The sequence below is a fragment of the Rhinoraja longicauda genome, chromosome 10 (assembly GCF_053455715.1).
Source record: "Rhinoraja longicauda isolate Sanriku21f chromosome 10, sRhiLon1.1, whole genome shotgun sequence".
In the NCBI taxonomy this organism is placed as follows: Eukaryota; Metazoa; Chordata; class Chondrichthyes; order Rajiformes; family Arhynchobatidae; genus Rhinoraja; species Rhinoraja longicauda.
In genome coordinates, this window is record NC_135962.1 from 17,601,125 (window position 1) to 17,625,433 (window position 24,309).

At 46.4% G+C, this 24,309-nt stretch overlaps 2 protein-coding genes across 2 annotated transcripts; one reads left to right on the top strand and one right to left on the bottom strand.

Annotated features, from left to right (window-relative positions):
* Positions 1-768: 768 nt before the first annotated feature.
* Positions 769-22,042, bottom strand: LOC144597237 (acyl-coenzyme A thioesterase 1-like). Its single transcript, XM_078406295.1, has 3 exons — positions 21,484-22,042; positions 5,448-5,650; positions 769-1,786 (listed from the first exon to the last, which is right to left on the bottom strand). Exons 1-3 carry the CDS (start codon positions 22,040-22,042, stop codon positions 1,217-1,219), a joined length of 1,332 nt encoding a protein of 443 aa, XP_078262421.1. The 3' UTR covers positions 769-1,216.
* On the top strand, positions 14,303-16,903 carry tmem187 (transmembrane protein 187). The gene has a single exon (XM_078406293.1). The coding sequence runs from the start codon at positions 14,358-14,360 to the stop codon at positions 15,189-15,191; it is 834 nt and encodes a 277-aa protein (XP_078262419.1). The 5' UTR covers positions 14,303-14,357; the 3' UTR covers positions 15,192-16,903.
* Positions 22,043-24,309: the final 2,267 nt, after the last annotated feature.

The window sequence follows — 24,309 nt, forward strand, 5'->3', positions numbered from 1 at the left end:
GACATTCTTGCCATAGAGGGAGTACAGAGAAGGTTCACCAGATTGATTCCTGGGATGGCAGGACTTTCATATGAAGAAAGACTGGATAGACTCGGCTTGTACTCGCTGGAATTTAGAAGATTGAGGGGGGATCTTATAGAAACTTACAAAATTCTTAAGGGGTTGGACAGGCAAGATGCAGGAAGATTGTTCCCGATGTTGGGGAAGTCCAGAACAAGGGGTCACAGTTTAAGGATAAGGGGGAAGTCTTTTAGGACCGAGATGAGAAAGTTTTTTTTCACACAGAAAGTGGTGAATCTGTGGAATTCTCTGCCACAGAAGGTAGTTGAGGCCAGTTCATTGGCTATATTTAAGAGGGAGTTAGATGTGGCCCTTGTGGCTAAAGGGATCAGGGGTATGGAGAGAAGGCAGGTACGGGATACTGAGTTGGATGATCAGCCATGATCATATTGAATGGCGGTGCAGGCTCGAAGGGTCGAATGGCCTACTCCTGCACCTATTTTCTATGTTTCTATCATTACAAAAATGACATCCCCAATGACATTGCACAAAGATGATACCCACTCATAACTTATCAACAGGACATGGCAGCATTATGGCAGAGTTAGCAAGGAACCTTGGAGATTAAGAAGTTGAAATGACATCTTGTACAAAAAAGTTTATTTATTTATTATCAATGACACAGAAAAATAATTTAACTGCTTGGAATTATCAGGAAAGCAATAAAATCAACCATAACTTTGAACATGATATACTTGTGGATAAAAATCAATCCTTACATTTGTCTTGAAGATTACAGAATTTCATTCCAGGTATAATTATGAGTACCTCAAATTTTACAATGATAATTAAATAATTGTATGTAGATTGAAATAGATAATCTGAATTTTGCCCCCAGGTAGCAAGATTTGCAGGGACTTGATAATTTACTGAGCTGGCGTTCTAGTTGGTACTAAAAGTTCAGCCTCCAGCCTTTATGGCATAAAATGATGTTAAGTTAAAGGAGTCAAATGAATCATTGATTTTATTTGAAGTTACCCCAGGAAAGCTTCTTGTTGAATATCACAGTGCAATTAGAACGATGAGAAAGAAACGTGAGCTCCCTCGACGAAGTTCTTGTAATTCATCATCGTATTCAAATTGCAACAAGAATGTATTTGCAGTGTTAACATTGCACAGCTGTACCGTGGTTTCTTCATTTGCTACCTTTTACCCTCTAATTGTTCAGGGTTTTTTTGAGAAATGATTGAACTTTTGGCCACATGTCTTCCTGAGCAAATGCATGTGCTTTGGCATTGCCGCCCCACATTGTGCACATGTGTACCACAGAGTGGTAGGAGGCATAGCAGAAGGGGAAATATGGGGGTTCCAAATAGTGCCCAGCTCCTGGGTAAGTCAGAAGATCAAACTTTTTATTGCCATGTTTTTTCATTCTTTTTATGGCTTCATTAGCATACTTTGTGCTTTTCCAGTTCTTATCTTCATCTCCAACCACAAACAGGATGGTGCCCTTAGCTTTTTCAACTGGGATCAAACTTTCCTTGTTAACTTCATTCATGACTTCTACGATATTAGCAACGCCTGAATCCTCGATCCACATTCGGCTTAAGGAATAACCCACCCCTGCAGAAATCACTTTGTTTTTGTAATGCATTCCAATTAAGGCACTTGCATTGCATCCATTGATAACGACAGCGGCTCTCACATCTGGTAGAAAGGTAGCCATCGAGAGAACCACATCTCCACCTTTTGATATTCCCACTGCTCCAATGCCAGGACGTTTCACCTGCAAGACATTTCCAAAACATTACGCCATGGCAACAAACATTTGATTGTCTTTTAACAGCAAGATGTTGAACCAGAAAGAAGTAAGCCATGGATTTTATGATTCTGCATTCTGCCTGTATCGGGCAAACACATTGCAGGTATTCAGCAGGTTACAGCAGGATTCCCTTCTTGAGAGCGGTTCGTAACTTGAACAATTGGCAAGTTGGAAATGTGGCCATGAGCCAAGTTGCCACAGAGCAGAAGATACCTGTTGCCCTGTTGAGATATTTAAATACTTTGAATAAATTTGATTTTGATATCAATACTCACAGGACTTCACTAATTACACCTCGCCAATAAAAACACCTGCCCTCCATCCCCGCTTCTGCATTCTGCAACTCAGGCAATTTCATCACAGGTCATTAATTTTCCATCAATTCTACAAGCTTTTACTTTCACGAAAAAACCAAGATACATTATTAAATGTCTTTCAATGTCCTTATTACAAATGTTACGCTGCTCCTCAACTGTGATTGCATGAAATAATTTTTAAAGTCACCCTCATAAACTAATATACTTAATTCTCAGTCCTGACTGTCTTGTGGTCATGTTTCAGTCGTGACTGTAATTACTTTTCCTGTAATTTGAATTTAAGCCTTCAGTTTCACGTGTTCCTTATACTCTGAATAAATGTCTGTTTAAATGTTAACATTGCTGCTCTCTCATTATCACCCGGCCTGTAGTGTCAATAGTGCACTTTCTGACAATTATCTCCAAATCCGTGTTTTTAATTTTTATTACATGTGTTCTTTCCATTTAAAATACTCATAATTACCTTATATACTGCTAAAATCCTGGCTCTTGCCCTGATTAACTAAGGCCAATCATAATATCGTGCCAATCATAATGTGTAGGAAGGAACTGCAGATGCTGGTTTACACCAAAGATAGACACAAAATGCTGGAGTAACTCAGTGGGTCAGGCAGCATATCTCGGAAAAAGGAATAGGTGATGTTTTGGGTCGAGACCCTTCTTTTCACCCTTCTTCAGTCTCGACCCAAAACATCACCAGTTCCTTTACTCCAGAGATGATGCCTGACGTGATGAGTTACTCCAGCATTTGGTGTCACGTTAGCCTAATTCCTTGCTTGCCAGTATTGCTGCTTGTGTCCCATGAATGGTAACACCTGTTTTTCATATTGGTAATGTGTCTACTCCCCTAATTTGCTTGCACTCACATGGCTCAAGCAAATGAGGCGGAAGTGGCGGCGCCTAACGGCTGCGGCTCGCTAGCAGTCTGTTCGTCTTTTTTCCTTTTTTTTTTGTTGTGTGTCGGTGTTGGGATGGTTTTTGTTTTTTTTTGGTTGTGTATGTGTGAGGGGTGGTGGTGTTGTTGGTGGTGTGGGTGGGGGGGTGGTGGTGTGGGTGGGGTGGGGGAAACCTTTCTCTTTTAGGTCTCTTCCTCACGGCGCGGGGTGCGGCTCGGCCGCGGGGCCTTCCATCGCCCGGTGCGGCTCGGCCGCTGGACTTAACATCGTCCGGTGCGGCTCGGCCGCTGGACTTAACAGTGCCCGGTGCGGCTCGGCCGCGGGGCCTAACATCGCCCGGTGCAGCTCGGCCGCGGGACTTTACATCGCCCGGTGCGGCTCGGCCGCGGGGCCTAACATCGCTGGTGCGGCTTGGCCGTGGGACTTAACATCACACGGTGCGGCTCGGCCGCGGGGCCTTCCATCGCCCGGTGCGGCTCGGCCGCTGGACTTAACATCGCCCGGCGCGGCTCGGCCGCGGGGCCTAACATCGCTGGTGCGGCTCGGCTGCTGGACTTAACATCGCACGGTGCGGCTCGGCCGCGGGACTTAGCTGTGCACGGCTCGGCCGCGGGGCCTTCCATCGCCCGGTTCGGCCGCGAGACGTTTCAGCGCCCGGTGCGACTCGGCCGCGGGGACTTCCATCCCCTTGCGGGGACTGTGCGGGTCGGTCGGGGACGAGCTGTCTGTCCGTGGGCGTGGGGAAGAGAGTGGAAGTTTTGTTGCCTCCATCACAGTGAGGGGGTGTTTGGAGTCACTGTGATGGACGTTTGTGTTGGGGTCTTGTGTTCTTTTTTGTGTATGACTGCTATGTAATTTCGTTCGGTACCTTGGTACCGAATGACAAATAAAGCTCTGTTGAACTGTTGAAGTCATAACTCCTTAGATTCTGTCTTTAATTTATTTCCTGGTAAACTTCAATCAAAATTTCCGGCTTGTTTCCCAATGTGACAATAACCACAAGATATCATCACCGATCTTGCCCCACTCCCATTCTCACAATCTCCAAAACCTCCCCGCCTTTCCAAACACTTTCAAGCAGATTGAGATGTCCCCCATTCTGGCATTTGGATAGTGACACAACAGGTTGATCCTGCTTATCAAGATTAGCGACTGTGCCATTAATTATTGATATTGACACCCAAGGATTAACCAGAGTATAGCACACAGGATACAAGAATATATTACATGCACAGAATACAATTAATTATCTATATCTCTATTCCCTTTGGCACAAATAACGTGAATGTGTAATCAATAGTTGCATGATCTTATTAGTATGCTGATCCAACTAAACTTGTCACCACTGTGACCAGTCACAACTTAATTCCTTTTAGACTGCCTGTTTTGGCAGTGAGTGTAGGAAGGAACTGCAGATGCTGGATTACACTGAAGATAGCCACAACATGCTGGAGTAACTCAGCGGGTCAGGTAGCATCTCTGCAGAAAAGGAATAGGTGACGTTTCAGGTCGAGACCCTTCCCCAGACCGGCTGCTTTGGCAGAGCTTTGGTGGGATGAATGGCCTTCTTCCATGCTATTCTTAATTCCAAGTTATTCCCATCCTGTATTTATCCTAATCTTCTTTATTGCATTTGCAATTAAGTGCTTGGTAAGCAACTACAGAGTTAATATATTCCTTTATTCGTCCCACACCGGGGAAATTTACAGTGTTACAGCAGCAAAGTGGATAGCAAGAGATCATTCATTATAAATAAGGTAAAGATAAGGATAAATTGTCATCAGTTTACTGTGTATTCCTTAACTGTTACTGTTGACTCGTCTGCTGGGAGCAGTGCTGGTTGTGCAGTCTCACAGCAGCGGGAAGGAAGGACCTCCTATATCTCTCCTTCACGCACTTGGAAAACAATGTGCAATGAGCATCTGCTTATTCATTAAGTAAACAACTGCTCATTCAATATCAATTCATTTGCCCATCCCAAAATACCTTTCAATGAGAAAGGGAGTTGAAGGATAGGCATGTGGATGAGAGAGAGAAAATAATTGAAGTATATTAAACAAAAAAACAGGATGTTGCAAACAACCATGATATATAATAATGTACAGAAGTCATGATAACTGTATTATAATGTAAACATATGTCTATGATGTAAAGCTTCCTAATAAATGTAAGAGAACAAAAGCTGAAAATACTCAGCAAATCAAGTAGCATCTGTGGAGAAAGAGTGAAGAAAATCAATATTTTAAGTCAATTACCTTTAATTCATCTTTAATTGTTGATAGATGCTGTTCGGCTAGCTGAGTATTTCTAATATCGATAGTTTCAATTATTATCAAACACATGTTATATAAAGATGACAACGGACATTTATCAGAAGATGACATGAGGGATTTATTTGATGCACTAACTTACCTTTGGATGCTGCTTCAGTAAATTCACAGCTTCTGAAAAATATTCTAAATCCAAGTTTGTCGCACCTTTTGGCAGATCATCATAATTAAGGTAGGCTAACGCCAATGTAATAAAGCCACGGTTTGCCAACAGACTGGCTTTGGACTCACCAACTCCATCATTTATTGTGTTCAAATAAATCACTCCTGGAAAGGGACCACTTCCTGTAAAATTTCCAGTGGATTAGTTAAGATTATAGAAACAGCATGGAAACAGTCCCTTCAGCCCACCGAGTCCACACAGACCATCGATCACCCGTTCACACTAGTTCTACATTATCCCACTAACCCACTCTTCACACACTAAGGGCAATTTACAGAGGCCAATTAAACCGCACGACTTTGTGATGTGGATGGAAACCAGAGCACCTGGAGGAAACCAAAGGGAAAGTGTGCAAAACCATACAGACAGCACCAGAGGTCAGGATTGAACCCAGGTCTCTGGGGCTGTGAGGCTTGGCTCTACTAGCTGTGCTTGTCAGTAATCAGAATATGACTTGGGTTCACTTAATTTAAGACTACTATTTAAGAAAATCTATCAATGATAATGCGTTAATCCCAAGAGGTTTCCTGACTTTGAATATAGTAGGAATATAACTGTGACGTATTCAACTAATGGTTATAGTATTGACATAGGGTCATTTGGTATCCAGGAAGCAAACTTCCAATGGTTCATTGCAAGGTGGTGAATACATGAATTTATTTCATTGAGTCTGGAAATGACAAATACGTGGATACAGATTTGGTGCTCTGGGGGAAACATAGATCATCTTAATGAGAGAGAGGAGAAAGAATCAGACATTGAGCATAACATGGTTTAACCCGAAACAGATAAAGGGAGGGGCTCGACAGTCAGAATCTTTTCCCCAGGGTGAGATTTATTTTTAAAAACTAGAGGGCATATGTTTACGTGGCTCAATGTCATCTGTTAGTTTCCCTATAACCTCCTTTATGGAGGTTGGAGAAATTCTTTGCCAGGTGAACATGAGTGAAGTCTCCATTCTCCAAAGGAAGCTGCACTTGAGCTCCTCCATGATGCAATCTTTGGCTGCGAGTCTTCGGCGAGGAGGCTGAGGTGAGGAGGATACCATTGTTTTAAGCCAGAGCTGGTTATAGGCACAAGGTGATGGCGGAAAAGTTGGTGCGGTGTGTTTCCTGCAGGATGTGGGAAGACGGGGACGTCGCGGGAGTTTCTGGGAGCTACACCTGCAAGAACTGTGTCCAGGTGCAGCTCCTGAAGGGACGTGTGGTGGAGTTGCAGAGGCAGTTGGATGACCTCAGGGCCATCCGGGAATGCGAGAGTTTCCTCGACAGGACCTATTGTGAGGCTGTCACGCCAAGGGTCCAGGTCGAGCGAAGGTGGGAGACTGTTTCCGGGGGGAGTGGACGTGGACTACAGGAGACCCCGGTGGCTGTGCCTATTGCAAATAGGTATACCCTCTTGGGAACTGTCGGGGCAGAAGACGTTTCCAGTCCGAGTGGCGGACCTGTTGGCAAGGATACTCGACAGGGGAGACCGAAGTCTGGAAGAGCCGTAGTGGTCGGTGACTCCATAGTCCGAGGGACGGACAGAAGATTCTGTGGCAGCAGGAGGGACTTGAGGATGGTCTGTTGCCTCCCTGGTGCCAGGGTTCAACACATCACAGACCGCCTTCAGAAAATCCTAGCGAGGGAAGGCGATCAACCTGAAGTCGTTGTGCACGTGGGCACGAATGACGTCGGGCGGAAGAGGAAGGAGGTGCTACAGCGGGAGTTTAGAGAGTTGGGAAAAACGCTGAGAAGTAGGACGTCGAAGGTGGTTATCTCTGGACTGCTACCGGTACCTCGTGCTGGTGAGGCCAGGAACAGAGAGATAGAGGGTATGAATTTATGGCTGAGGGACTGGTGCAGAGAGCAGGGATTTAGATTTCTGGACCACTGGGATCTCTTCTGGGCTAGGGGTGACTTGTACAAAAGGGACGGGTTGCATCTTAACAGCAGGGGGACAAACATTCTGGCAGGCAGGTTTGCTAGTGTGACACCTGTGGCTTTAAACTAAGTAGTGGGGGGGAGGGGTTAACAAATTGTGAATATGAAGATGAGGTAAAAGGGAATACAGGAGATATTGCAAAAGACTCTCGGAAGAATGGGAACAGAAGTTCTAGAGCGGAAAAGAAATTAAGGGCAGGGCCAATTGTGAACGATGTGAGAGGGGAGGTAAATACAGAAGTTAAAGTGTTGTACTTAAATGCGCGTAGTATAAAAAATAAAGTGGATGAGCTTGAGGCTCAGTTAGTCATGGGCAAGTATGATGTTGTAGGGATCACTGAGACATGGCTACAAGAGGACCAGGGCTGGGAACTGAATATTCAGGGGTACACAACGTATAGAAAAGACAGACAGGTGGGCAGAGGGGGTGGGGTTGCTCTGATGGTAAGGAATGATATTCATTCCCTTGCAAGGGGTGACATAGAATCAGGAGATGTTGAATCAGTATGGATAGAAATGAGAAATTGTAAGGGTAAAAAGACCCTAATGGGAGTTATCTATAGGCCCCCAAACAGTAGCCTCGACTTCGGGTGCAAGTTAAATCAGGAGATAAAATTGGCGTGTCAAAAATGTAATGCTACGGTGGTTATGGGAGATTTCAACATGCAGGTAGACTGGGAAAATCAGGTTGGAAATGGACCCCAGGAAAGAGAGTTTGTAGAGTGCCTTCGAGATGGATTCTTAGAACAGCTTGTACTGGAGCCTACCAGGGAGAAGGCAATTCTGGATTTAGTGTTGTGTAATGATCCTGATCTGATAAGGGGACTAGAGGTAAAAGAGCCATTAGGAGGCAGTGATCACAACATGATAAGTTTTACTCTGCAAATGGAAAGGCAGAAGGGAAAATCGGAAGTGTCGGTATTACAGTATAGCAAAGGGGATTACAGAGGCATGAGGCGGGAGCTGGCCAAAATTGATTGGAAGGAGGCCCTAGCAGGGAAGACGGTAGAACAGCAATGGCAGGTATTCCTGGGAATAATGCAGAGGTTGCAGGATCAATTTATTCCAAAGAGGTGGAAAGACTCTAAGGGGAGTAAGAGACACCTGTGGCTGACAAGGGAAGTCAGGGACAGCATAAAAATTAAGGAGAGGAAGTATAACATAGCAAAGAAGAGTGGGAAGACAGAGGATTGGGACTCTTTTAAAGAGCAACAAAAGTTAACTAAAAAGGCAATACGAGGAGAAAAGATGAGGTACGAGGGTAAACTAGCCAATAATATAAAGGAGGATAGCAAAAGTTTTTTTAGGTACGTGAAGAGGAAAAAAATAGTCAAGGCAAATGTGGGTCCCTTGAAGACAGAAGCAGGGGAATTTATTATGGGGAACAAAGAAATGGCAGACGAGTTAAACCGTTACTTTGGATCTGTCTTCACTGAGGAAGATACACACAATCTCCCAAATGTTCTAGGGGCTGGAGAACCTAGGGTGATGGAGGAACTGAAGGAAATCCACATTAGGCAGGAAATGGTTTTGGGTAGACTGATGGGACTGAAGGCTGATAAATCCCCAGGGCCTGATGGTCTGCATCCCAGAGTACTTAAGGAGGTGGCTCTAGAAATAGTGGAAGCATTGGAGATCATTTTTCAATGTTCTATAGATTCAGGATCAGTTCCTGTGGATTGGAGAATAGCAAATGTTATCCCACTTTTTAAGAAAGGAGGGAGAGAGAAAACGGGTAATTATAGACCAGTTAGTCTGACATCAGTGGTGGGGAAAATGCTGGAGTCAATTATAAAAGACGAAATTGCTGAGCATTTGGATAGCAGTAACGGGATCGTTCCGAGTCAGCATGGATTTACGAAGGGGAAATCATGCTTGACAAATCTACTGGAATTTTTTGAGGATGTAACTAGGAAAATTGACAAGGGAGAGTCAGTGGATGTGGTGTACCTCGACTTTCAGAAAGCCTTCGACAAGGTCCCACATAGGAGATTAGTGGGCAAAATTAGGGCACATGGTATTGGGGGTAGGGTACTGACATGGATAGAAAATTGGTTAACAGACAGAAAGCAAAGAGTGGGGATAAATGGGTCCCTTTCGGAATGGCAGGCAGTGACCAGTGGGGTACCGCAAGGTTCGGTGCTGGGACCCCAGCTATTTACGATATACATTAATGACTTAGACGAAGGGATTAAAAGTACCATTAGCAAATTTGCAGATGATACTAAGTTGGGGGGTAGTGTGAATTGTGAGGAAGATGCAATAAGGCTGCAGGGTGACTTGGACAGGTTGTGTGAGTGGGCGGATACATGGCAGATGCAGTTTAATGTAGATAAGTGTGAGGTTATTCACTTTGGAAGTAAGAATAGAAAGGCAGATTATTATCTGAATGGTGTCAAGTTAGGAGGAGGGAGTTCAACGAGATCTGGGTGTCCTAGTGCATCAGTCAATGAAAGGAAGCATGCAGGTTCAGCAGGCAGTGAAGAAAGCCAATGGAATGTTGGCCTTCGTAACAAGAGGAGTTGAGTATAGGAGCAAAGAGGTCCTTCTACAGTTGTACCGGGCCCTGGTGAGACCGCACCTGGAGTACTGTGTGCAGTTTTGGTCTCCAAATTTGAGGAAGGATATTCTTGCTATGGAGGGCGTGCAGCGTAGGTTCACTAGATTAATTCCCGGAATGGCGGGACTGTCGTATGTTGAAAGGCTGGAGCGATTGGGCTTGTATACACTGGAATTTAGAAGGATGAGGGGGGATCTTATTGAAACATATAAGATAATTAGGGGATTGGACACATTAGAGGCAGATAACATGTTCCCAATGTTGGGGGAGTCCAGAACAAGGGGCCACAGTTTGAGAATAAGGGGTAGGCCATTTAGAACGGAGATGAGGAAGAACTTTTTCAGTCAGAGGGTGGTGAAGGTGTGGAATTCTCTGCCTCAGAAGGCAGTGGAGGCCAGTTCGTTGGATGCTTTCAAGAGAGAGCTGGATAGAGCTCTTAAGGATAGCGGAGTGAGGGGGTATGGGGAGAAGGCAGGAACGGGGTACTGATTGATAGTGATCAGCCATGATCGCATTGAATGGCGGTGCTGGCTCGAAGGGCTGAATGGCCTACTCCTGCACCTATTGTCTATTGTCTATTGTCTATTGAATGATTGATTATGTTGAGTGGTTTATTTGAATGACGATGACTTTGACATTCCCATCATTACAAAAATGACATCCCAATGACATTGCACAAAGATGATACCCACTCATAACTTATTAACAGGACATTGCAGCATCATGGCAGAGTGAGCAAGGAACCTTGGAGATTAAGAAGTTGAAATGACATCCTTGTACAAAAAAGTTAATTTATTTACTATCAATGATACAGAAAAATAATTTGACTGCTTGCGATTATCAGGAATGCAATAAAATTAATCATTACTTTGAACATGATATACTTGCAGATAAAAATCAATCTTTATATTTGTCTTGAAGATTACAGAATTTTCAGTTCAAATGTTATCAGTATCTCAAATTTTACATGGAAAATAATTGTATGTAGATAGAAATAGATAATCTGAATTTTGCCTCCAGGTGACAATTTACACAGAGCTGATAATTTACGGAGCCAGGTTCTAGTTGGTACTTGATGTTCAGCCACAAGCCATTATGAGCCAAAATGATTTAAAGTTAAAGAAATGAATTATTGATTTTACTTGAAGAGGCACACATGGTCACAGCTTTTTTCTGTTGGTGAAAATAAAATAAAAAAACTAGAAGGCATAGTTTTAAACTGAAAGGACAAAGATTAAAGGAGATGTGTGGGGCAAGTTTATTGTTTACGCAGAGGGGAGTGGGTGCCTGGATGGCCTGCCACGGGTGGTGGTGGAGGCTGACACATTAGTGTTTGACCAGCTTTTAGATAGGCACACAGATATGCAAGGAATGGAGGGATATGGTCCTTGTGCTGGCAAATAAGGTTGGTTTATCTTGGCATCATGTTTAGCACAGAAGTTGTGTGCTGAAGAGCCTGTTCCAGTGCTGCACCACTCTATGTTCTAAAGTGTTTCACATCATAAAGGCGACAGAGGTGTGGCAGAAACGTTGTTTGTTGCTTTCAGTGTACAGGTGGAAGCTGATTTTATGGGTGATGCCATGTAGAAGTAGTTAGGTTAGACTGTCCTCACCTGGCACCACTCCTTCCAATAATGGCAGTGATAAAAACAGACAGTACTGGAGCTACTCAACTGTCAACTGTCAGATTCAGGCCAATGACCCTTCATCAGTTCTGGTCAACATGGATGAGTGATGCGGAAAGGCCTTCTTCTGTGCTGTGTAACTCTCTGAATCTACCAGAGAGCTGGTCAATGCACTTCTGGTTGAACAATGAGATGGCATCAGAACTGGGTCTTTCTAAAGTCCGCATGAATAAGATTCAGTTCCTTCCCACCATCCTCATCTTTGGGCACCCAGTGAGTAGGGGAGTGGGCAGATGAAAAGATGTCCTGGTTGGTTTGCTCCTGGGCCTTGCCAAACTGGCCATCCATGGATCACGGTGCCGGCAGAAGAGGGCTCCACCGACTGCCTGCCCCTTTTCCGGGGTTACATCTGTGCCCAGGTGTCCCTTGAGAAAGAACACATAATATCCACAGGCTCCATGGCGGATATCCAGGATCGCTAGGAGGTGATTGTATCCTGGATCAGGATTGTAACATACTATTTATTTAACATTGAGTAATAAGATTACTTGGTGATATTTGGATTATGGTGTGTTGTTACTCTTTTGTAAATATTATTGTAAATAATTGAATAAATTTAGTTTTGATTTTTTTAAATATTCAGTTCTGGTGTTACTGTGTAGTTCTTGGCAGGAAGTCGCTGCTCTGGGTGCAGAGAGAATAAGGGAGGAGGGAAAATGGAAAAGGAGGAGATGGGAGATGGAAGGAGGAGGTGGAGGAGCAAGAGAGGAGGAGGAGCAAGAGAGGAGGAGGGAGAGAGGAGGAGGAAGAGAAGCGGATGAAAGGAGGAAGAAGTGGAAAGGGGGAAGAAAGGAGGAAGAGGAAAGGAGGAGGAAGAGGAAAGGAGGAGGAAGAGGAATGGAAGAGGAAGAGGGAAGGAGGAGGAAGCAGGAAGGAAGGGAAAGAGGGAAGGAAGGGAAAGAGGGAAGGAAGGGAAAGAGGGAAGGAAGGGGAAGTGGGAAGGAAGGGGAAGTGGGAAGGAAGGGGAAGAGGGAAGGAAGGGGAAGAGGGAAGGAAGGGGAAGAGGGAAGGAAGGGGAAGAGGGAAGGAAGGGGAAGAGGGAAGGAAGGGGAAGAGGGAAGGAAGGGGAAGAGGGAAGGAAGGGGAAGGGGGAAGGAAGGGGAAGGGGGAAGGAAGGGGAAGGGGGAAGGAAGGGGAAGAGGGAAGGAAAGGGAAGAGGAAAGGAAGGGGAAGAGGAAAGGAAGGGGAAGAGGGAAGGAAGGTGATGAGGAAAAGGTAAGGAAGGGGAAGTGGAAGAGGTAAGGAAGGGGAAGAGGGAAGGAAGGGGATGAGGAAAAGGTAAGGAAGGGGAAGTGGAAGAGGTAAGGAAGGGGAAGTGGAAGAGGTAAGGAAGGGGAAGTGGAAGAGGTAAGGAAGGAAGGGGACGAGGGAAGAAAGGGGAAGAGAGAAGGAAGGGGAAAAGAAGGGGAAGGGGAAGGAAGGGGAAGTGGGAAGGAAGGGGAAGGGGAAAGGAAGGGGAAGGGGGAAAGAAGGGGAAAGGAAGGGGAAGGGGGAAGGAAGGGGAAGGGGGAAGGGAAGGGGAAGAGAGGAGAAGTGAGGAGGAGGAAGTTAGAAGGAAGGGGAAGTTAAGAGAAGGAGGAGGAAGAAAGGAGGAGGGGGGGAGAAGGAGGAAGAGAGGAAGGAGGAGGGAAGGAGGGAGAGGGGGAGGAAGGAGAGGGGGAGGAGAGGGGAAGGAGGGAGAGGGGAAGGAGGGAGAGGGGAAGGAGGGAGAGGGGAAGGAGGGAGAGGGGAAGGAGGAAGGGGGGAAGGAGGAGGCGGAAGAGAGAATGAGACGAGAGGAGGAAGAGAGAAGGAAGAAGAGAGAAGGAAGAAGAGGGAAGGGGAGGAAGAGGGAAGGGGAGGAAGAGAGAGAAGGGGGAGGAAGAGAGAGAAGGGGGAGGAAGAGAGAGAAGGGGGAGGAGGAGAGAGAAGGGGGAGGAGAATGAGAAGGCCGGGGGAGGAAGAGAGAGAAGGGGGAGGAAGAGAGAGAAGGGGGAGGAAGAGAGAGAAGGGGGAGGAAGAGAGAGAAGGGGGAGGAGGAGAGAGAAGGGGGAGGAGAATGAGAAGGCCGGGGGAGGAAGAGAGAGAAGGGGGAGGAAGAGAGAGAAGGGGGAGGAAGAGAGAGAAGGGGGAGGAGAATGAGAAGGCCGGGGGAGGAAGAGAGAGAAGGGGGAGGAAGAGAGAGAAGGGGGAGGAAGAGAGAGAAGGGGGAGGAAGAGAGAGAAGGGGGAGGAGGAGAGAGAAGGGGGAGGAGAATGAGAAGGCCGGGGGAGGAAGAGAGAGAAGGGGGAGGAAGAGAGAGAAGGGGGAGGAGGAGAGAGAAGGGGGAGGAGGAGAGAGAAGGGGGAGGAGGAGAGAGAAGGGGGAGGAGGAGAGAGAAGGGGGAGGAGGAGAGAGAAGGGGGAGGAGGAGAGAGAAGGGGGAGGAGGAGAGAGAAGGGGGAGGAGAATGAGAAGGCCGGGGGAGGAGGAGAGAGAAGGGGGAGGAAGAGAGAGAAGGGGGAGGAAGAGAGAGAAGGGGGAGGAAGAGAGAGAAGGGGGAGGAGGAGAGAGAAGGGGGAGGAGGAGAGAGAAGGGGGAGGAGGAGAGAGAAGGGGGAGGAGAATGAGAAGGCCGGGGGAGGAGGGACTAGCTGGCAGCACCGAGCTGACCACAGCTGAAGGGAGCGAGAGAGCCGGAGGATGTGTGCGGCGGAGGGGAGCGCCTTCCTGCACGTCCTGCTGCTGTTTGGGGTGTGCATGGCGGTGACCGCCAGCGGGCTGATGGACGGCGTGTGGACCGAGCTGGGCTACGGGCACTACGCCGAGCGGCCTCGGGCCTGGCTGCCGCCATTGCTGGCCATGCCGGCCAACTCGCTGGTCAACCTGGGCTACGTGGCTGTCGGGGTGCTGTGGCTGCGGCGGGCTGGGGCTGGGGCTGGGGCTGGGGCCGGGGACGGCGGCTACCACAAGGACGCGTTCGCCTGGATGGTGCTGGCCTACGGGCCGGTGCAGTGGGCGCGGATGGCGTCGCAAGCCCAGCGGGCGGCCGTGCTCGACCAGTGGCTGACGCTGCCCATCTTCGCCTGGGTGCCGGTCTGGGTGTCCTACCTGTTGCAGGAGGAGGGCGGCGGGGACCGGAGCCGGAGCCGGAGCCGCTTCCCCGGGGCGCTGCCAGTCGAGGCGGCCTCGCTCGCCAGCTACGGCCTAGCGCTGACCCACCGCCGCGGCTTCGAGTTGGCGCTGGGCCTGCACATCGCGGCCGCCCTGCTGGCCGGTCTGGAGGCCCAGCGCCGCCTGGGCGACGCCGTGTCTCGGCGGTACCTGCTGCTCGCCGTCGCCTCCTGCTCCGGCTTCGTGGCGCTGAAGCTCCTGGACCTGCCGCTGGCTCGCCTGGACCCCGGGCTCGGCCTCCTCTCCGGCCCACTGACCGGACACTTCTGGTCTAAGCTCTGCGACCTGCTGCAGATCCACTACAGCCTCTGCTTCTTGCAGCACCTCTCGCTAAGGAAGCAGTCGGACCAAAAGCAGCACTGATTTTTAAAACATTTCCAAAATACTTTTTTTCCACAAAAATATATGCAGGAACTTTTTTTTCTCACAAAAATATATGCAGGAAATACAATGCAATCAGAATATGTATCTCCTTACATTCATTGTGCCAGCAAATCGCTGCATTTTGTTTGCAATGGCACTGATGTTTCATCTTTGTGCAAGTGCTTGGCCACATACAGCAATGGGACGAGCTATTACCCCCGAGCCATTGCATAAATACAGAGTGGATACAACTTGCCCCCACTATACTAGTCCCACCTACCTGAGTTGCGTTTGGCCCATATCCCTCTAAACCGACCCTATCCATGCACTTGTCCTAATGTTTTCTAAACGTCGTGATAGTACCTGGCTCAACTTTCTTCAGCAGCTCGATCCATATATCTATCACCGTTTGTGTAAAAAACGTTGCCCGTCAGGTTCCTATTAAATCTTCCCCCTCCCCCTACTTTAAATCTGTGTCCTCTGTTTTTTTAATTCCCCTAATCTGGGTAAAAGATTCTGCATTTACCCTATCTATTCCTCTCGTGATCTTATACATCTCCATAAGATTATCCCTCATCCTCCTGCGCTCCAAGGAACAAAGTATTGTAATGAAACAAAACATTTCACTGTGAAATAGCCAATTAAATACTTATGAATATCTGGAATACCATCTCTTGATGTCACATCCTTCCGTAACTGTGGCAGCAACAGCAACTTGGCAAGATTCCTACTGTGACAACTTGGTCTGCCCATGTTGCCTCAATGATTGACTTTTTGTGGCTCCAAACTGAGATGGGGAAAGCAAAAATTTTGAAATTTAAAGTGTCCTTTGCTTATCCTAGAATTTTTCTTTTGCTTACAGGTACTAAATAGCTCCCTGTTGCAGAACTATAATACGAGATAGAGGATGTTGGAGCAGTTTAATTTACCAATGCAAAAAGAAAGTCATTGTGATTGCTATCCATTTATGTCAATGGAATGAGTCTACACCTATGGATAAGACAAAGACACAATGTGGGAACATCTTATTGAGCATCCTCTCGGCACATTAAGAATGGCTACTGATTAACATGCCCAAGACAAATGAATTCCAGAGAACTACTACTGATAATTGTGGCCTACAACTTAAAACTAAAATTAGTTAAATCTTTCAGTTGTTTAGTTACATGACTTTCTCAGTATCATAGTCATACAGCATGGAACCAGGCTGTTCGGCCCTTGCCTATGCTGTCCAAGATGTCCCCATCTACGCGAGTCACACCTGTCCATGTTTGGCTGAGATCGCTCTAAACCTTTCCTTTCCATGTGCCTGTCCAAATGTCTTAAATGTTGTTTATAGTACCTGGCTCAGCTACCTCTTCTGGCAGCTCGTTCCATATACCCACCATCCTTGGTGTGAAAATGTTGACTCTGGTTCCTATTAAATCTTTCCCCTCTCACCTTAAATCTATGTCCTCTGGTTCTTGATTCCCTTACTCTGGGTAAAATACTCTGCGCATTCACCCTATCTATTCCCCTCATGATTTTATACAACGCAATAGGATCACCCCTCAGCCTCCTGCGCAATAAGAAATAAAGTCCTAGGCTACCCAACCTCTCCTTGTAGCTCAGGCCCACCTGGCAATATTCCATTTGTACTCTGTAATCTCTTGTTAAACTGTGAAATAAGAAAATACTTCCATTTAACTGTAATCAATGAAATAATAAATTCCTGAAAATGCTTAGCTTACTGTTTAACTAAAAGCTGTTCCTTAATGGACATACCACTCATGCCTGTACAGAAGTTCCCATCTTGGGTGACACATTGGTGCACCAGCAGAGCTGCTGCCTCAAAGTACCAGAATCCTGGGATCAGTTTTGATCTTGAGACCTATCTGCGTGGAACTTGTACGTTCTCCCTGTGTCTATGGTGTTTTCCTCTATGTTCTCTGGTTTCCACCCACATCACAAAGATATGCAGGTAGGTAGATTGATTGGCCACTGGCAAACCAAAGAGCAGCCACAGTCAGAGGAAGAGCAACAAGGAGACATGAACCCTGAGGGCCATGAGGCAGAGCCCAAAGAGCAAGAGGATCAGAAGGAACAAAGAGGGTACCGGGTTCCCATTCTAGCATCCCTGGCTTTGTCTCCCAGCTGAGCAAACAAGACAAGTTGCATCCAGTGAGATACAAGGAATTATTTTCGATAGATATTTCTCATAATTAGCTTATAAAATATGAAATTTATTTGTGCACTGCAATTAATGGGGTCTTTTATGAAGAGATTATTGTAGCCACCATCTGCCTGGCTCTTATACGAACCCCACAGTTCTATCATACCTAATGTTCCTTCGGAAGTTCATGTTACTGATGAGAATGTGTCTCGGTCACATTTACTAAATTTAGAGGTGCTCTCTGCATCCCACACACGCAGTTTGTGCCATAATGATTGTGCCTTTAAGGGTTGTAGTTATGAGTGCACTGTTTCAGACGATGTGGTGAACTAAGTAGGAACTTTATCCACAAGATTTTTTAATATATTAAAAGATTTGTATGATTATGAGGTTAGTTAAGAAAGTGACACTGAGAGAAAAGGTCAGCCAAGATATTATCGAATGGCACAGCAGACACGAGGAGCCAATAGCTTCCATTTCAGCATAATGTAAGAAAATGTGTTATTCATTTTTATTGGAAGACCAGAAAACTGAAAATACATTTTAAACAGTGAAAAACTGCAAAGTGTGTGCGCAGCAAATGTGCTGATTCCGAAAATACTGCAAGTTAATATAACTGGTGTGCTGATTCATGAAATAATGCAAGTTTAAAACAGCATACTTTAAGCAGTTAGGACGATACAGTTTTTACTACAAGAGTAATTTGTGTTGTAATTGTATAGGACTTTAATCCATACACCCACAGAACGATGGAGGTACATCAAGATTTAAGAGATGAGTGGATTGTCCTAGGAAGAGAAATTGAGGCAGTATGATCTGTACTTAAAAGATGAGAAGTGTTCTAAATAAAACATATATATCTCCGCAGAGTGAAAGCATTGAATGAGGGTGGACTATCGCAGCGGTCAGCCATTTATGACAGATGAAGAGAAACTTCTTCACTTAGAAGGATGTAAAAATCTTTTACACTGGGTGTTTAGGCTTAAATATATTCAAGGCCGAGACCGACCAGAGTTTTAAGCACAAAAGCATTTGGAGGATATGAGGATTGAGGAAGAAGGTGGATAGGAAGCCAAATCAGTAGGATTTAACTGAATGGCAAAACTGAAGTGGAAGCTACTCTTGCATGTTGTAAGAACACAGATACACATATCAGGATTTCAATTGTGGTGGAGACACCAAAGATGAAGACTGTTACCTTAGCAAAAGAGGCAGCACAACTTAATTATGGAAAGCAATAGCCTAGCAACTGCATTATAGTTATACTGTACATATTGAAACAGACTAATGTGACATTTGGTTCAATACAGCATAAATCTGGAATAGGCAACACATTAACCACAGTATGGGATCTAACAGAATGGATAAGGATTTATTTATATAAGGGAATATGTTGTACTCATATTATAATCTCCCTGGTTTCCTAACAGCTTTGATGGGTCAAAAGCACACTGTAAAGCACACTAGGGCAGCATGGTGGCGCAGCAGTAGAGTTGCTGCCTTACAGCGAATGCAGCGCCGGAGACCCGGTTTTGATCCTGACTAAGGGTGCTGTCTGTATGGAGTTTGTACGTTCTCCCCTGCATGGGTTTTCTCCGAGATCTTCGGTTTCCTCCCACACTCCAACGACGTACAGGTATGTAGGTTAATTGGCTTGGTAAATGTAAAAATTGTCCCTAGTGGATATAGGATAGTGTTATAAGAAAATAACTGCAGATGCTGGCACATTAACAGGATAGTGTTAATGTGCAGGGATCGCTGGTCGGCCCGGACCCAGTGGGCCGAAAGGGCCTGTTTCTGCGCTTTATCTCTAAACGAAACAAAAATCTGCTTCTCACAGCAAAAAAAGACAACCGCGTTAATTATAGAAACCAAGGCTGTTTGCCCCATGAATTCTGTCCTGCCATTCAAAGTATCATGGTTAATATCCACGTTAAGTACCAGGTTCCTGCTTTTTCTCCATATCCCTCTCTCTGTAGCTCCGTTTGTGAAAACAAAATCACAGATTCATAGAAAGATAAATCATGGAAAAAAGGTCTCAGTCAATTGTGCTCGCATTGACCATTAATATTGATTTTCACTAACCTCATTTTTATTTTCCAATATCCCTAAAACTTCGTCCCCAGAATCTACCACTCAGCTACACACTACTTACAATGGCCAATTAACGTACCAACTCCTAGACTCCATTAGTGGAAACATCCTCCACAGCCAGTGGGCCCGAGATGAAGAATACCCTGTAAAGACGTCTTATGCACAATCAGAGAATACCCTGTAAAGAGTCTTATGCACAATCAGAGATAATGCCTGCCAATGATTCATGGACAGCCAGGACCTTTTGTTCCGTAACTGTTGTTTCTCATTTAAGTTCATACGTGAAAGGAACAGAATTAGGCCATTCGGCCCATCAAATCTACTCCACCATTTAATCACGTCTGATCTATTTATCCCGCTCAACCTCATTCTCCTGCCTTCTCCCCATAACCCTAAACACCTGTACTAATCAAGAATCTGTCAATGTCCACCTTAAAAATATCCATTGACTTGGCCTCCACAGCTGTAGGTAGCAATGAATTCCACAGATTCACCACCCTCTGACTAAAAACATTCCTCCTCATCTCCTTTCCAAAGGTGCGTCCTTTTATTCTGAGGCTATGGTCTCTGGTCCTGGACTCCCACTAGTGGAAACATCCTCTCTACATCCACTCTATCCAGGTCTTTCTCTGCTTGAAGTGATCATTCAGCCCCTCCACTGGAACGCTGAATGGCACGGGGTTGTTATCATACGCCTGCTTCACTGTACCACGCTAGCCTAAAAAGGTATCAGCAACAGGTCCTTCCAGGGGATGACCTGAGTGCTTAAAGTGCATTCTGCAGATCAGAAATGGCAACTTTGAGTGCCTATCTCATTCCAGCTGAATTAAATGAGTGTACAACTGATGTAATAGTTGAATTGGCCACCTCCATGTTTGGGCCAGGTCAGTGGGTAGCTGTGGCCTTACAACCCTAATGCACTGTGCAGTAATTCATCAGAATTTCAATCTGCCGATTAATGCACATAACCTCACGTAACTGCCCTTGTGTGAATAATCCTCATGTACTGAGCATGGATATTCTTTAAAAAGCACAATACCTTTGAAGTCACCACTCCAATGCCCCACCATCAGAGGCCCAGATAGATCAAGAGCTCATCTGGCATTCCACAGAAATATCCTCCCTCACTCCCATCTCCAATTCACCCCACCTAAACAGCTTACACACAGTAGCAGATCAATATCTGTACTAGTGAACTCAGGTGAACTTGTCTTCTATGACGGGTTGTTTTTAAATGTGCTATACAAATAAAATTGACTTGACCTGACTCCAGAAAAATAATCTCCAGTAACCTGCAGCTGAGATTGCCCCGAGTGTGTAGCCCCGAGATTGCCCCGATTTTGTGAATAAATACCTTCGATTTGTACCAGCATCTGCAGTTATCTTATAATGAATATAATATATTCATTTTCATTCCAGTTAATCCTAGGCAGTCAAGGCTGACCCCAAAAATTACATTCATTAGCACAATCATTAAACGGGTGCAGTAAAACGCTCATTGTTTATGTATAAAACAAAATCAAAATCAAATTGCAACTTGGATTTAATCAAATTGAGTCGGTTTTCGAAAGACAACGACGGCACCAAACGAACGAATTTTCCTCCCCAATCGCCCTTCTAAGGCTTTTGGGAATTCAGGTTACGATACTGTTTGTAATTTGGAAGAACGAATAAAGGAGCATCAATGAGAAATGCGAAAAATAACTCAACAGATTTTTGAAACGCTGCTCCTTTTATATTGTGTTAATTTCCAAAAGCCTCAAATTTGGAACCATGGCCGCTTTTTCGTTCCCGAAACAAACGATGGCTTGGATTTAGTTAATGCCAAGTTGTTGGAGAACGCGACCCTGTTCAGCGAGTAGGAGAGTAGATGGTTGTGAGCACCAGATGCCGGTTGTGCGTGGAGTGGAGACTTGGGTGGAACGGGAATTAAAATACAATCAATGAAACTTTTCGAAGCGTTAAAGCAAAATAAAACATCTTAAGTATTTTACAAAAGACGGTATGAATGATAGTTTTGTTGTCTACTTCGTGGGGCTGTCTTACCGGGTGGGACGAAGAGCACCCCGCGGACCCTGCCCTCTCTGACCGGGATCCTGGTCACCCCTTCCTTCATGAACCACCGCTCATTGACACAGGAGGCCAGGGGCCGCTTCTGGGGGTCGCCGCCGTGCCCGTCAAACACCTCGATGTGGACCCGCAGCGGCGATCCGGCCACGTCCCTCTTCACCAGGCGACTGAAAGGCTTGACGGGGCTGAGCGACCAGAAGAGCCCCATGGGCTCGGTGCCGGTGTAGTGGCCGCCCAGGGATGGCGAGCGGCTCAGGTCCAGCTCGCCCCGCTCGTCCGCCCGGTAGAAAGCGGCCGAGCCGAAAGCCTCGCCCTTCTCGTCGCTCAGGCCGGCCCTCATGGTGACCGGTTGCAGCGGCGACAAGCCGCCTACCCGCACCCGCACCAGCTCGTCGCTCAGGCACTTGGAGCCGGGCTCCAGCCACACGCGGACGGCCATCCCGGATCCGTGGCGCCCCGACCCGCTCCCTCTCCATAGCCGCAGCAACAGGTGCCCCACAGCCGCCCTCGTCCCGCACAACCATGCCTGGCACATGTTACAACCCAGCAGTGGCCGCTCCCAATAAGTCATTAGGGAGCCACCCACAGGTGTCACGGCGATCTGTCATGATAATGACACGCAAATATCAGGACATTTGTATCAGGTGACTTGAGAGTGGGAAGGTGCACAGCAAGGCGGGAGGCTGCAGTCGGGAGAGACAATAAACATAGAAACTAAGTCATGGAACCTATAAAGATTGTGCGTGCATCATTATTCCACATCTGAAGCAGAGATGTGACATCGGTGATGAGGATATTTTGGATTTGGATATTTTGGATACTGAATCCGTGGCTACGTGCTGGAAAAAGGTTAGAAAAAGGTTAGAAAATGGCAGTCGCTGGAGCTGATTTCTTAGCACTTCGCGGAGTTCCACACTTCGATTCGACGGGTGATACGAGTACTGTCAGCGTGAAGCTTGGCTGGAGGAATTCCAGGCCCACGCCGACAGTCACGCACTTTTTCTTGATGAGTATGCTGGGGCAGAATGCGCAGCAGAGAACATTGCTTCTCTTCACGGCAGGGCCAGTGGTTCGAGAAACACACCCTGACACCCTGACACCGGGAATGAAGGAAGACTATAAGAAAGCCGTTGATACATTGAGCATTCATTATGTGGTGGTGCCGAATGCTACATTTCAACGCCATTTATTCCGCAAAACAAAATAGGAAGAGGGCGAGGCTGTTGCTCAATTTGTGTCGAGACATAGACAGGTGTCTGTAGGATGCAAATAAACATAGCACAAAAAGTAAGGAAATTTGTGTTTGGTAGATTATTTCTTTGTTGTAACAATGCTTCTTGGCAATAAATCTTATACTGTTGGAAAACCTGTTTATTTCCCTTTTAAATGGTGCCACATTTGTAAGGAACATGCATTTGTGGGATGAGCAGCAGAGCTGAGTATATGGGTTGCGCCCATGAAAAATTTGCCAAATCTTCTCTACCAATGCCAAACAGCTTATTCTGCTGTTGCTATTGACTCTTGTTTTGAGCTTCTGGTACCCCCAGGTGCTGTCAATCAGGTGCCTCATTGGCAGCATCTGTGAGCATGGGCCCTGCTACTGTGGTCAGTAGGTGTCTGCTCCAAGAATCGGCATGCCGCTTTTGACTGATCTGGATAGGGCCCGTGTGATAGGGCAACTTCAAGCTGGTGTTCCGCAAAACCAAGTTGCGGCATTATTTGGAGTGAGCCCTAGTACCATCTCCAAAGTGAAGGCCAAGTTCCATATAACGGGGGATGTCAGGGACAGGCCGCGAAGTGGGCGTCCCAAGAAGACGACACCCGAAGAAGACCGTTTCCTCACCCTGTCAGCACTTAGGAACCGTAGGCTGTCTTCTACAGATTTGCAGTCAAGGTTTGCAGGACGATATGGCCGACGGCTCTCTGCCCAGACAATTCGGAACAGACTGCACGCAGCCGATCTCCGGTCTCATAGGGCTGCCAGGAGGCCTGCCATGACTGCCCTTCACCGTCAGGCCCGTTTGTGCTGGTGTCGGCAACACGTGCACTGGAACCTGAACATGTGGAGGAACGTTATGTTCAGGAATGAGTCCAGATTCTGCCTACGGCAGTTGGATCATAGGGTCAAAGTGTGGAGAAGACGCGGAGAACGCTATGCTGATTGCTGCACCGATAGAGTAACATCTTTTGGTGGAGGCAGTGTGATGGTGTGGGGCGGCATCTCCCTCACTGGAAAAACGAGGCTTGTCATCATTGGACGCAATCTCAATGCAGAGAGATATCGAGATGAGATTCTGCAACCAGTGGTAATCCCATATCTCCACAGTCTGGGACCGAACTCTATCCTCCAAGATGACAATGCTCGCCCCCACAGAGCAGGGTTTCTCAGAGACTACCTCCAGAATTTGGGAGTGGAGGATGGAATGGCCTGCCAGCAGTCCTGACCTCAACCCCATTGAACACTTGTGGGATCAGCTTGGGCGTGCTGTTCGTGCCAGAGTGACCAACTCAACCACGTTGGCTGACTTGCGACAAATGCTGGTTGAAGAATGGGATGCCATCCCACAACAGTGTGTGACCAGGCTGGTGACCAGCATGAGGAGGAGGTGCCAGGCTGTTGTGGCTGTGTATGGTTCTTCCACACGCTACTGAGGCTCCTGTTTATTAAATGAATAAATTGTTAAATTGCCAATATGTCTTGTTTCTTCAGACTTCAATCATCCAATCCACCAAACAACACCGAACAAGAGTCAATGGCAGAATAAGCTGTTTGGCATTGGCAGAGAAGATTTGGCAGATTTT